Genomic DNA, 14,713 nt, shown 5'->3' with positions numbered 1-14,713 from the left:
AGAGTCAAAAGCCCAACTTAAGCAAACACTGATCACAATAATGGTGATTTTTGTGGGCACAAAAGTGATATTGATTCAGTGCCAGTTAACATTCAGGACTTGCAACCTGACTTGGATCTCTCTTGACTTGGGACTTGATTGGAGACTTGAAACAATGACTTGGTCCCACCTCTGGTCCCACCTCCTTTATTTCAGTAATGTTTCATCAATGTGCATTGCATAGAGAAAAGCTTGGAATAGGACCATGTATCGTAACACAATATTGTCTTTATTTTATTTCCCCTGTTTGAAAACCCCCTGGGTTTTGATCCTGCGCGGGAAGACCCCAATGGATTTCAAGTCCATCGCCTTAACCACTCAGGCCACGACTACAACAGGTTCAGTGCCCTCTGGGCTTAACTCGTGCAGCAAAGAGGGACGAGCCGGCAGCGTAACGGGCGATGTAATGGAGACGTCAAAACGGAACAGGCAGGATCACATCAACGACACAAACACAGCACGTGGCGTCCTGCCGTGACCCGGATTCGAACTGGGGTTGCTGTGGCCACAACGCAGAGTATTAACCACTATACGATCACGGCAAGCCACCAGCCCTACCACAAAGCTGCGCTAGCAGGACTTCTTGACTACATCTGCAGGGAGGGGATTGGCAGGTTTTGCTGAGGTCTCAAGGAATTTCTGGTGCATGCGCTGAAGCAAAGCTCGATTAAACCCTGCTCAAAGCCCATATGTCGACTCCAACTCACGAGAAAACGTTTTATTTTCATTTCTTTTCAAAGAGGGCGGGGCCAGAACAACTCACAAGGTAAAGGTGACTTTGCCATCGCCCGAACAGGGACTTGAACCAAGGACCCTCAGATTAAAAGTCTGATGCTCTACCGACTGAGCTATCCGGGCTCGTGAAGGTGTGCAACAAGTTCTTGGTGTAGGCCCTCAAGGGGGAGTGGGAGGTGTTCAGTACGGCAGGTGAGTGCAGGTTCATCCCTCATTGAGCACACCTGAACCAGCTAATGTGGCTCTGGAGGTAAATGAAAAACTACACTCCAAGCAGAGCACAGATCCACTGGCAGCGGTGGGATTTGAACCCACGCCTCCGAAGAGACTGGAGCCTAAATGCAGCGCCCTAGACCGCTCGGCCACACTACCTCGAAAAGGCATCTTCTGCGGGCCGTTTCCACCATTGTGTTTGACATTAGGCCCCGACAACGTTTCACAGACAGTCAGTAATTTACAGGGTTCTGTCCGCTTAGGGTTCTGTGCACCTTTCTGATGCAGGGGCGTTCAGTCCTATCTCTGGAGGCGATGCCACCTGTAGATTGCAGATCATCAAGTACACCTGAACCGGATAATGTGGCTCTGGGAGTTGGCAGGTAAGTGAAAGTCAGACGTGTTTTAAAAACTGCCCTGACAGCTTTTCTTTGGTCTTTTTTTGCCCGTGATTTCCTTAAAGGTTCCTGCAAAGCAAACATTTGTAAATCACATTAAAGGTTATATGTACACATTGGTTTACGTTGAATGTGTACTATATTTATACACACACACACACACACACACACATATATATATATATATATATAATAAACATACAGTGAAATAAAAGAAAAAACGTATTCTGAAGTCTCCAGAGAGTTTGCGAGATTTCTTGTGTTCACAGCATAGACCGTGGTTCACAGTCAGAACTGTTTGGTAATCCGATCGCGTGTGGGTTGCGCTGTCTTCGTCACAACACGGCGCACCGTCAGAAACTCTAATTTAAAAATTAAAAAAAAAAAAAATTATTTAAAAAAATATTTTAGTGAGGCCCAGGCATAAGAGCTCTGCGTAACTTCTCAATGCTCGGTTATTCAACCCTGTCCCTGGAGGTGAGCCTAGCCGCAGTTGCATCTCCCTTATCGAGCCCCCCTGTCATATGTTTAAATGTCATGTAACTTGTTTTTTAGCATTTCTGTGTTAGTGCACAAGCGTTCTTTCTGAAACACTATTACACCACTGAATAAGTAACTTTACTGAAGCCAAGGATCAGGAGCCCAACTAAAGCAAACACTGATCACAATAATGGTGATTTTTGTGGACACAAGTGTTATTGATTCAGTTCCATTAACATGCAGGACTTGCAACCTGACTTGGACTCGCCTCTCTTGACTTGGGACTTGAAAACAATGACTTGGTCCCACCTCTGGTAATAAACAATTTATGGAAATCACAGCAGGAACAATAAAATAGCAGTATTATATTGTGCAAATTATAATGTCTCTTACAGTAATAAACTGTTGTTGCAGATTACAGTAGGTATGCTGTAAAATTACAGCTATGTGCTGCAAATATAGCTGACAGTTGTTTACTGTAATTTAACAGGTAATTTTTTACAGTGTATGGTTAACTTGTTTTATTAAACATGTTAAAGGGACGGTAGCTCATGGGGATAATAAGGCCACACATATACCCCTAACCTTACCCTAAACCAGGGGTGTTCAATTAAGGTTCCAAGAAAAGTGGTCCATTTTCATATTTGAAAGTAAAAACGACTTAACATACAAACAGCACACATAGTGTAACAATTGCAAGGGAAGCTAGGTAAATCGTGGACAATTGCCCATTCATATAGATTGCCATTGGTCGACTAGGTAGACGAAGGGCTCGTATACCTGAATTGGACGCCAAATTCTCGCTCACTCTTATGATGATTGGTACTTTTTTCCCTTATCGGACTTTAGGGGTTGTTTTCCCGGAGAAGCATCGTACAGACACCACAAGGGGTGTCAAAGTGCTCTGGGGGCGTGGACCCTCGCTCCACAAAATGCCTATTCATCCCCTGACCACCTAATCTTCATCACTGCATCCACGAGGAGCTTTTCGCGTCCCCCTGACCGCCTAACTCTGCCATAGTCTTCCTCACGTCCGCAGCGTGCCTAGAGTTGGTAGTTTGCTGCCCCTTGCTGCCTATTCGTGGCGCGACATCCAAAAGATGCCAAAACGTCTCGCTCGCTGCCCTATCGGTATGCCGTCGAGAGTCACGTGACGCAACTTTCTGTAATGTTTCGGGCTCCTGGGGCCTCCGCGGCCCGTATGGGAGCCTCTGATACCTGCAACATATCCTATTTCTCTCATAGGTGGCTATCGTACGATGACTCCGGAACGGCCAGGGAGTCTTCAAATGACCCAGATTCAAATTCTATAGCTCCTTGCGACCCCCTCATTCGGTTCCCAGAGTTTGAAGTCGGTACGGCCTCGTTATGTAATAACTTGGGGCCGTTTATTTTTCTGGCTTTTTTGTGATTTTTCTTCAAGCATTTGCCATACAGCGAGGGGCATTCGAAGCCCCAAGGTTTTTGTACAAAAATAAAGCAGAATATTGCTGAAAATGCTGGTCAGAGATTTATTTCTGTGAAATGTGCATTTGTATAACACATGAGCATTTTGACAGCCTGAAGTGCGCAATATACCAATATGGGGTACTTCTAGGATACATATCTGTAGGTTTGTCACAAGAAAATGGGTTTACATTATGAGAAATTGACCGTTCACAGCATTGTCCACCGTTAACCTACACGGCTACTGTCAAATAAGTTACGACTGGGACTTCCGGTGGTTTTGCTGAGTCACAGGAAGTCCCACACGTAACACTTTTGGAGCGGCTCCCATAGGTAGCTAATGGACACACCATTTTTAAGCTTCTGGAGCAGAACTGTGAGCCTTAATGCACGTCATTGTGAATGGCTGTGACTCTCATACACTGTACTGTTGGATTAAGCTATATAACTCCTTACTTAGGCTTATGATGACCCTTAATAGGCTTTGTCCATTATTTACCTATGAGGGTACCATTAAATAAGTTACACATGTATTGTCCGTTATACACCTATGTTAGCCACGTCAAATAAGTTACACATGTATTGTCCGTTGTACACCTATGTGAGCCACATCAAATAAGTTACACATATATGTACAATTTTTGAGCTTAATAACCATGTTACAAAGCTGTAATAAACAGGTAATTGCCAAGCTGAGTTACGGCCTCTTTTGGCACGGCTCCCATAGGTAGCTAATGGACACACCATTTTTAAGCTTCTGGAGCACAACTGTGAGCCTTAATGCACGTCATTGTGAAGGGCGTTCCTCTTATACACTCTACTATTGGTTTAAGCTGGATAAATCATTGCCAGAGCAAACGAGACCACTGACAGGGGTCTTACTCTGTCTACCTAATTTTGGGCCCTTCGAGTGAATCGCAGATGTGAGAAAACATTGTGTCGATGCACACCGCGCTTTTGTGCACATTCGACTCGAAAGTCAAAAGAAACGGCTTGGGTTGATTAAGCGTGCGTCACACAGCTGCTGGGCTCAAATGAGGCAGTCAGCTCCGAGACGGAGTCCCCCGGGGCGCCGGGTGGCGTCCGGGTCTTCGGGCAGGCTTCGGGGGCATCGGGCAGGCCTCCCTCAAGTTTAGGCTGCAAGGGGGATGCATAGGCGTTCTGTAGATGGAGGCGTGGCCAGCGGGAAGCTCCGCCCAAAATAGGTTACAATGGGCACGCGTAGGCTTCTCGTGTACATCGGGGTCCGGAGCCGGCCCTTAGGCTGCAAGGGGGATGTTTAGGCGCTCTTCGGGAGGCCCGCTCGCAACCTGATAGACGCGCGTGGCTTAGGTTGGGAACGTACGTCGAGTCGCACTCTCGTGGTTCTTCCCAAGAGAGCGTCTAACCCTTCCTTCCGTGACTCAAAAATTAGGCACTTTGGGCATTTTTCATTGGTCCCCCGGGGCATTGCCGCAGCCCCATGACGTTTCCGTTCAATCACGGGCGCTCTCCCCTTCGTTTCGGCAAAGCCAGGCGACCTGGGAAAAATTTGGGGGCGTCGGTGCGCAGTGTCCATAACTAGCCGTCCGGCGCGTGTCAACTAAGTTACACGTTAAGCTTGATGGCCTTAGGCATGCTAGAGATGACCCAAAAGCAGACACAAACCCCCCGTCGGCTAATCGTAAACCGTTGTGCACGTCTCAGGCAGAGACACTGTCCGCTATACTAACGAAAGCTCATTTAGAATGTTTGTGGAGACTTTCCTAATCCTCCTCTGTTCCACAATGGCATTCTCATTCAGATAATCACACTTTAACCTGTTGTTGATAATAAATTCAATAGAGGAAGAAGGAGGCCTTACCATTGTCCTTGTAAGTGCTTCAGCTAGAATTGTCAGAGACTGGAGATTTGTTCTTCATTTCCCAGGCAGATCCAGATCCTAGCACCAGTGATCGGCAGACTGTTAGCTTCAGGGACATCTCTTCAGATTTGTCGATTGCATCAGTTTGTTGATGGACGAGAACTTCACCTCGTTAGCCCCTCCCAGATGGAATGATTACGGAGGAGCCTGCACCAAAGATGACCCCCTTAAACATTGCGGTGCGACATAGGAAGCGCGCTGGTTCGAGAGCTGGTGGGTGTAGCTCGAGTTTCTCTTGATCTACACATTAAAACTTCTCTCCTTTTACGAAAGATTTCCGTAGGAGTGAAACCACTGTGAGTTCAATGTGCTTTTGGACGGCTCCGCTCACAGCGGGCCTCGTGAATGTGTTAGGAATCTTAAGAGTTTAAGAACTCCGCCTGTGCACATCGCTGTCTCCTTGCTGTTTTTGGGCTCTTGGATTTTCTCTGCTTGTTGCGAGTTTTTGTCAACATGTGTCAGATAGATAGAGAGTTTGTGCGATGCTCTTCAAACGTGTGGTTTTACTACGCTTCTCTGTGCTGGAAAACAGTTGACGTGCTATCCCCTCCAAGTCGGGTGCTGCGGTCTCCCATATGGCCTAGCCGTTAGGATTCCTGGTTTTCACCCAGGACGGCAACTCCCGGATGGGAAAACGGTGGGTTTCTTAGCTGCTCTTTCACTTGGAAATACCCGTTGTTTCACAGTGAGGCAGCTGTGCAGGAGGTCAAACAAATTCCACTGATCTCGTTTATGAGCCTTTCTGGGCTCCTCATACTTTTAAGCCCTTTGCACCATCAAATTCAAGTGAGCACACAGTATTTACCTTCTATTGTAACGTGCTTCCTGAGGCCTCAGGTAACATGTGCTGGATACACAGTGTTGTGTCCCGGGTGCCGACAATTCAAAGTACAGCAGGTACAGCGGGGAGCTTTTTTACGACACGTCTTATCACTGTCTTCACATTTTGAACCTCACCTCTACATAGAAAACATCCTAAACGTCAACAGTGTTAAAGTGGACAATCCCGTAGGTGCAAAAAGCTCCTTCTGATTCGCAACAAAGTCACCGGTTAGCTAGCAGCAGTCAGTCAAGCCAAAGTGCGACAGCAGCCAAGCATCGCTAACAAGGCTTTCAGCAAAAGAACCAGTGACCCCACTGATTTGAACACGCAACCTTCTGATCTGGAGTCAGACGCGCTACCTTGCGCCACGAGGCCTCTCGTTGGCACACAATCAAGGTGCTCCTAGTCATGCTCTGGCGTAAAGCCTCGTGACGCTACCTCCGTCCCGATGGCCGAACAGAAATGCGTCAGTGTGCTGTATGTGGCAACGAAAACCTTAGCGGTCCCTGGGTGGGCTTGAACACCAACCTTTCGTTAACAGCGAACGCCTAACCGATTGCGCCACAGAGACCGACAGAGGTGGCAGGCAGGCGAGGGATGGCGGCAGAACGAGACGTGAAATTCGTTTCTCGGACTTGGTTTGATTTGGAAAGAAACAGCAGAGCTTTGCAGAGTCATAACCACGTACGTCGCAGCACGCCAATATAGCGGATGCTTTCAGAGAGCCCTTTTTGCCGCACATTGGTTAAGAGTCATTGCGCCTTCTGTATTTTACCAAGAAACTGCACAAACATCCCGTCACCTGGCCTGGTGAAAAGCACCAAGAATAGAAGGCTCTTACACACCCAACGTGGGGCTAGAACACACGACCCTGAGATTAAGAGTCTCATGCTGTACCGACTGAGCTAACCGGGCGTGCCTCAGCCAGGGATTCAGGATGACACTACAGAACACTGGCTAAAATTTGGTGGTTAATTGACTCACTTTAATGCGACGGATAGGAAGCAGTTAAAGGAATCTATTGAGTTGGTAATTCACTCAGGAAAGACTAAAGCAACACGGTGTTGACTACATTGGCATATCGTGTGGGCCAGCAACCGGGTGCCTGTGTTGGTGGTATAGTGGTGAGCATAGCTGCCTTCCAAGCAGTTGACCAGGGTTCGATTCCCGGCCAATGCATTGCATTTTGCAAAGCCCCTTGCACAAAGGAGAGAGGCATGTCGCAGACTTTTCCAACAGTTTGAATGTGTAGTCGAAGGAGGCCTTACCATGTCCTTGTACTGCTTCAGCTAGAATCGTCAGAGACTGGAGATTTGTTCTTCATTTCCAAGGCAGATCCAGATCCTAGCACCAGTGGTCGGCAGACTGTTAGCTTCAGGGACATCTCTTCAGAGTTGTCGATTGCATCAGTTTGTTGATGGACGAGAACTTCACCTCGTTAGCCCCTCCCAGATGGAATGTTTACGGAGGAGCCCGCACCAAAGATGACCTCCTTAAACATTTCATTGCTCGGGTTCAACTCCCGTTATGGGAAAACAGTGGGATTTTTGGCTGCTCTTTCACTTGGAAATACCCCGTTGTTTCACAGTGAGGCAGCTGTGTAGGAGGTCAAACAAATTGCCACTGATCTCGTTTATGAGCCTTTCTGGGCTCCTCCTACTTTTAATCCCCTTTGCACCATCCAAATTCAAGTGAGCACACAGTATTTACCTTCTATTGTAACGTGCTTCCTGAGGCCTCAGGTAACATGTGCTGGATACACAGTGTTGTGTCCCGGGTGCCGACAATTCAAAAGTACAGCAGGTACAGCGGGGAGCTTTTTTATGACACGTCTTATCACTGTCTTTACATTTTGAACCTCACCTCTACATAGAAAACATCCTAAACGTCCAACAGTGTTAAAGTGGACAATCCCGTAGGTGTAAAAAGATCCTTCTGATTCGGCAACAAAGTCACGGCGACCGGTTAGCTAGCAGCTGTCAGTCAAGCGCGACAGCAGCCACAAGGCATCGCTAACAAGGCTTCCAAGCACAAAGAACCAGTGACCCCGACGTGATTCGAACACGCAACCTTCTGATCTGGAGTCAGACGCGCTACCGTTGTGCCACGAGGCCTCTCGTTGGCCTACACAATCACGGTGCTCCTAGTCATGCTCTGGCGTAATGCCTCGTGACGCTACCTCCGTCCCGATGGCCGAACAGACATGCGTCAGCTGTGCTGTATGTGGCAAGGAAAACCTTAGCGCGTCCTTGGGTGGGCTCGAACCACCAACCTTTCAGTTAACAGCCGAACGCGCTAACCGATTGCGCAACAGAGCCAGACTGAGGCCACATGCGGGCGAGGGACGGCGGCAGAACGAGACGTGGAACTTGTTTCTCGGACTTGGTTTGATTTGGAAAGAAACAGCAGAGCTTTGCAGAGTCATAACCACGTACGTCGCAGCACGCCAATATAGCGGATGCTTTCAGAGAGCCCTTTTTGCCGCACATTGGTTAAGAGTCATTGCGCCTTCTGTATTTTACCAAGAAACTGCACAAACATCCCGTCACCTGGCCTGGTGAAAAGCACCAAGAATAGAAGGCTCTTACACACCCAACGTGGGGCTAGAACACACGACCCTGAGATTAAGAGTCTCATGCTGTACCGACTGAGCTAACCGGGCGTGCCTCAGCCAGGGATTCAGGATGACACTACAGAACACTGGCTAAAATTTGGTGGTTAATTGACTCACTTTAATGCGACGGATAGGAAGCAGTTAAAGGAATCTAGTGATTCCTAAATAAATTCTTTAAAAATCAGACAATGTGATTTTCTGGATTTTTTTTCTCATTCTGTCTCATAGTTGAAGTGTACCTATCATGAAAATTACAGGCCTTTCTCATCTTTTTAAGTGGGAGAACTTGCTCAATTGGTGGCTGACTAAATACTGTTTTGCCCCACTTGTACACTTACAAAGAAAAATACAATTCTACACTGCCTCCCTAACTAAACAAAAACAGAGCAAACAGCAAAATAAAATGTTTCAAAAGAAAATGGCAACCCTTTTAATATCCATTCCTAGTGATAAATGTCATCAGATATAAAGTTCATTAAATGACTAAACATAAAAAAGAAAAAAAATCAAACTTAACTGTGTTGTATTAAAATATTTAAATTAGAGTTGACAAGTATCAAAATCCCCTTTGTTTTGTAGTGCAGCCGTAATCTCAAGCATTACAATGACACTTTGTTTTCTGCAAATAACCAGATTTTGTCTGCTTTTCCATGTTATTTTACTTTAAGGGGGTTTCCAATTGCATCTAGTGCATTCATAAGTAAATTAAAAATCTCTGATGATTGTAATGCATAATTATGATAGTATTATTTTCAGTTGTCCAAACAAATATAAATTCAAAACAAGACTTAATTTCATATCCAACCTTAATCTTACTAGGCATATTTCATGGTTGAACTGAAGCCAGAGAAACCGGATCTTCACACTCTGGAAAAATATTTCAGTGCTTAATAAATATCACCAAAATAAACAGCTATATCAACTTAATAAAATCTTTTAAAACCGTTAAAGTGATTTTTACAGTGGGAGTAAGTAAGTCACATTTCCCCATAGCAGATCTATCCAAAGTGGTGTTCAATGTAAAATAAAATACCAATTAACAAACTGACAAAACAGACAGCAATAAAATAAAAAAATTAAAATGCCAAAGAGAAAAGATATGTTTTCATCCTCTATTTAAAAACAATAATGGAAGGTGTAAGATGGGTGTCCAGAAGGAATTGGTTCCACAAACCACGGGCAATGAGAGAGAAAGCTCTGTCTCCCTTAGATTTTAACCGATACCGAGGGACAAATAACAAAACCTTGTCAGTGGATCTTAAAAGTCTGGAAGATGACAAAGGGATAAGAAGATCTTTCAAATAAGATGGTGCTTGTTCATTAAAAACTTTAAAACCAAACAACAGAATCTTGAACTGAACTTTAGTTGAATATCATGAAAATCCACTGTTTATATGCATTTTTTAAAATTAAAATTTCCTAAAAATTAAATTATGATCCAAATTATGTTTCTGTCTAACTGTGATTAGTTCTGCTTTGTGAAGCAATATAGAATGTATATCATGAACAGGATATAAATGTAAAACAAACCAAAATAAGCACTTAAACATTTTCTCAATTGCTTTTGTTTATGGCATTTGTCATGATTATAGTAAGCTGTATCTGAGCCATAAATGTGCTCATATGGAATGCATTAATGCATTATTGTGTCAGGTCAGGTGACAGAAGCAGTCCTGTCATGCTGTGAGGGACAGGGGCACAGATTATAAGGCTTTTAAAACATGATTATGTTATTTGTTGTGCATTATATTAAAGTTATAACAAGGTCACACTGTTATAGAGGTCTATTAAGCACTCAGTTATACATGCAGTAGTTTTAAAAATGTAAGCATAAATATTTATGTATATGAAAAGTAGTTTTATCCAGACTGTAGATATAGTTAAACATACAGTACAGTAGTTAATACTGAGTGGCTAATTGTATATTCTGGTGTATTTCTAAGGAAACCGATCTTGCTGATCTTAGAGAAAATATTTTTCATTAGATGAGAGTTTATCTGAACTTATGTTAACAACATGAATTTAACAGATACAGAATGAAAGTCGCCTTCACCAGATTTCACTTCACATCCAGAATATTGTGTGTCAGAGTTTAAAGAATCAGATACAAGCAGACATTTTTTAAGATGAGAAGTGCTGAAATAACACGTTGTGTAAACACACAATGATCTGTTAAACTCATATGATTCTCTTAACATTCACAAATAAATGTCACCCAACTCTGAATATTTACACATCACATATGAAATGAAAGTGTCAAAAAGATACAACTACTACACATTCATTAAACAGTTACTAAAAAGATTGTGTCATCTTTCTGTGGATTACAATAGAACAAATTGAAAGTGACAGCAGACATGTATGATTTTTTTTTTTCATATTTGATGCAGATGAAGTTAAGTTTGTGAGATCGAGGAAGGCTGATCCAGTAATGATCTCCTCCAGACTGAACCGCTCCAGCTCTGTTTTCACCGCTGCAGTGATTCACTTGAATCTGAACCCCTGGAGCCCAATTCTGATAGCAGACGACCTCTCCTCGTACCCAGATCCAGAGATTCATGAGACAGTAATAGTGTAACCCCAGCCACACCTCAGCAGACGAGGCCTGATGAAGAACTGCAGTCACCATGAGCTGAATCTCCTGTGAATCCACTGAGACCAGATCCACATGATTCTCTCTGCAGTATCTTACAGCTTCAGTCCAGCTCAGATTCTTCTGGATCAATATCAGCTCATCTGAACACACAACAGTACATAAACACCAAACACTGAACATGAGAACAAAACACAAATACTGTGACTGAACTGAGATCAGTTTCATCATGAAGAAACTTCTGTCATCAAACGCACACATTGACTTTTATCAACTCACCTTCATGACACACAAAGTTATAAGGACCAGAGCAACCCACATCATTCCATTCCCCCTGAAGATAAATATTGGCTTTTGTACAATCTTCAGAACCACCAACATTATTCGGTTCACCAGACATCCAGAATCTGAAGCCAGAGTCACTGTTATCTGGCCACTCCCACGGGTCACTGAACAGACCAATCCAGACAGATGTGTGAGGATCATTAATGATGTTCTGGATCAGTTGATTGTCAGTCTGGTTCCTCACACTGGTCAGATCAGTATGATGCTGTCTGCAGAAACTCTTAGCTTCACTCCACGTTTTACTAGAAGTGTAGATGCTGTATGCTTTACTGCTCTCTGTTGAAGAAAATAAACATTCGAGTTTCATGATGTAGCGGTTTTAGCTAACGTTATTATATTGATGAGCAAAGCTCACCAAATATGGTTCTCCACCAGATCTTTTAAGATCATATCCATGAAATGAGTTATTTAAAACATCAATTTCAGTCAAGGAATTAGTTTAGCTCAAAGGAAAATACGTATAATAATCGTGATCAAATATACATATTTTACGGTCTCTGATTAGTAATATAAAGCATAACAATACTTGTATGCATTCGTCCAGCAAATGCCTCAATGATATTATATACTTTACGTCATCTCATGGCCATAAGTAACGTGACTTTACCAAACAGGATTTAGAGCAAAGGTAGCGTAAATCGAAACACAGTAAAAGGGACCAAGTCTGTGAGCGTGAATACAGAAAACCCATCACAAATGAATATATATGGTTGTTTATTAAACTCTACATGGTAAACAAAACAATGACGATCGCATAAAACAAACAAATACATTAAACACAAATGCGCTAGGAAGCGCTGAGAGAGAAAGAGAGAGAGAGAGAGAGAGAGAGAGAGGGCATGACAGCGATTTCTGAACACCAATAAAAATCATCTTTAACAAAGAGGCACAGACTTAACGCAGCTATTCTATAAATAGAAACGGATACTTGCAAGCTCTGTGCTGGACCAATATCCGTATGCACGTGTAGAGATGGAATTGTACAAAAGGTTTCAGAAGGCAAGTCCTGCCGAAAGTTGAGGGCCTCGTGATCGGCCGCATGGCAGCAGAGTCCATTGTTCCTTCTCCCCCAGTGGGGGGGAGAGGGCAGTCTCCGAAGAGATGCCACGAAACAAGTTTTAACGCAGAAGAGAAGAGAGGAAGAGACGAAGAGCAGGTTTTCAGAGCAGGCCAATATTTAACCTCATGAGAGGGCATGCCCACCTGAGTTTGAATCGACCAATCAGAGTTGAGCAGGGAAGAGGTTCTTAATCTACTCAACAGCTAATTTGCATCTTTATGAGATATCATTCCAATTATAACATAATGAAAAGAAAGTGTTCTATGGTCACACAATGTATATAAACAAGGAGAAATTGTAAAGACAAACATTTATATATCAAATATGCTAAGGTTTGAAGTGCATCAAGACATGATTCATTCGGCGGTACGAATACGAACAAAGCCTGAATTAATTTGCCTATTTAGCAATTACAGATTATTTAAAAATGGCTAGAGCGACAACATATAACTTAGATATTTAGATATATTTATAGAAAAGGACAATTGAATCACACGTTCCTATTTGTCAGAGAAGTTTCTCTGTTTAGCCAAGTTTCAGATTAGACAGAGAGACTTCTCCCCTCTGCTTTGAAGCTTATGAGTCGTAAAGTATCCAACAGAGAAACAAAAGGTTATCAACACTTTCAGTGAGAGGTTTTGACTCTGGTCTTTTGATGATCGTATCAAGAAACCAGGAGAAAGGGGGTTGATCCCAGATAGCAAATATTTGCGGCCCAAATATGGCCCACACCTTACACCCCATACCCCCTCATTTGGCCCACGTATGGCATGGAATGATGCCACTTGGGTGGTCCGCTCCTGTTTGCCAGGTTTGGGCCACAGCAAGCAAAAGTAATGCCGCATGTCAGCCAAAAACAAAACAAATAAAGCAGAATTGACCCAAATTTAAACAGCAGTCACACTAACTACTATCACACATTTGGCAGCACAACACTGTTCTCCTCAACATTTACCCATGATCATACGATCATCAAAGACTCTTTGGCATTACTCAATATAACGGATGTACAGCTCACAGTACAATAGTGAGATCACAGTCACATCTAAACCTCTAAACTCACAGTACAATAGTGAGATCACAGTCACATCTAAACCTCTAAACTCACAGTACAATAGTGAGATCACAGTCACATCTAAACCTCTAAACTCACAGTACAATAGTGAGATCACAGTCACATCTAAACCTCTAAACTCACAGTACAATAGTGAGATCACAGTCACATCTAAACCTCTAAACTCACAGTACAATAGTGAGATCACAGTCACATCTAAACCTCTAAACTCACAGTACAATAGTGAGATCACAGTCACATCTAAACCTCTAAACTCACAGTACAATAGTGAGATCACAGTCACATCTAAACCTCTAAACTCACAGTACAATAGTGAGATCACAGTCACATCTAAACCTCTAAACTCACAGTACAATAGTGAGATCACAGTCACATCTAAACCTCTAAACTCACAGTACAATAGTGAGATCACAGTCACATCTAAACCTCTAAACTCACAGTACAATAGTGAGATCACAGTCACATCTAAACCTCTAAACTCACAGTACAATAGTGAGATCACAGTCACATCTAAACCTCTAAACTCACAGTACAATAGTGAGATCACAGTCACATCTAAACCTCTAAACTCACAGTACAATAGTGAGATCACAGTCACATCTAAACCTCTAAACTCACAGTACAATAGTGAGATCACAGTCACATCTAAACCTCTAAACTCACAGTACAATAGTGAGATCACAGTCACATCTAAACCTCTAAACTCACAGTACAATAGTGAGATCACAGTCACATCTAAACCTCTAAACTCACAGTACAATAGTGAGATCACAGTCACATCTAAACCTCTAAACTCACAGTACAATAGTGAGATCACAGTCACATCTAAACCTCTAAACTCACAGTACAATAGTAAGATCACAGTCACATCTAAACCTCTAAACTCACAGTACAATAGTGAGATCACAGTCACATATAAACCTCTAAACTCACAGTACACGAATTAGATCACAATTTGAGCACACAGTGAGTTTGCTGTGAGGTTACAT

At 43.3% G+C, this 14,713-nt stretch overlaps 2 protein-coding genes and 4 non-coding genes across 8 annotated transcripts in view; 2 read left to right on the top strand and 4 right to left on the bottom strand.

Annotated features, from left to right (window-relative positions):
* Positions 1 to 14,713, top strand: part of ankzf1 (ankyrin repeat and zinc finger peptidyl tRNA hydrolase 1) — a 174,900-nt gene that overhangs the window by 69,640 nt on the left and 90,547 nt on the right. The gene's annotated exons all lie outside the window — the stretch shown is intronic.
* Positions 825 to 897, bottom strand: trnak-uuu (transfer RNA lysine (anticodon UUU)). The gene has a single exon. It is a non-coding gene; the product is annotated as a tRNA-Lys (tRNA).
* trnag-ucc (transfer RNA glycine (anticodon UCC)) lies at positions 7,145 to 7,216 on the top strand. The gene has a single exon. It is a non-coding gene; the product is annotated as a tRNA-Gly (tRNA).
* Positions 8,080 to 8,151, bottom strand: trnaw-cca (transfer RNA tryptophan (anticodon CCA)). The gene has a single exon. It is a non-coding gene; the product is annotated as a tRNA-Trp (tRNA).
* trnan-guu (transfer RNA asparagine (anticodon GUU)) lies at positions 8,282 to 8,355 on the bottom strand. Its single transcript has one exon. It is a non-coding gene; the product is annotated as a tRNA-Asn (tRNA).
* Positions 10,936 to 11,896, bottom strand: LOC130555253 (macrophage mannose receptor 1-like). The gene is made up of 2 exons (XM_057335311.1): positions 11,524 to 11,896; positions 10,936 to 11,387 (listed from the first exon to the last, which is right to left on the bottom strand). The coding sequence occupies exons 1-2, from the start codon at positions 11,894 to 11,896 to the stop codon at positions 10,936 to 10,938; spliced, it is 825 nt and encodes a 274-aa protein (XP_057191294.1).

Source organism: Triplophysa rosa, linkage group LG6 (assembly GCF_024868665.1).
Source record: "Triplophysa rosa linkage group LG6, Trosa_1v2, whole genome shotgun sequence".
Lineage (NCBI taxonomy): Eukaryota > Metazoa > Chordata > Actinopteri > Cypriniformes > Nemacheilidae > Triplophysa > Triplophysa rosa.
Note: the sequence above shows the minus strand (reverse complement) of the source record. Positions and strands in the feature narration are given on the sequence as shown.

Excerpts from the sequence above, each read along its gene's own strand:
- LOC130555253 (XM_057335311.1), bottom strand. The coding sequence starts at position 11,896 with ATGAAACTCGAATGTTTATTTTCTTCAACAGAGAGCAGTAAAGCATAC. Across the intron at positions 11,388-11,523 it reads TAACTTTGTGTGTCATGAAG|ATGAGCTGATATTGATCCAG; the intron begins GTGAGTTGATAA and ends TTGTGTGTTCAG.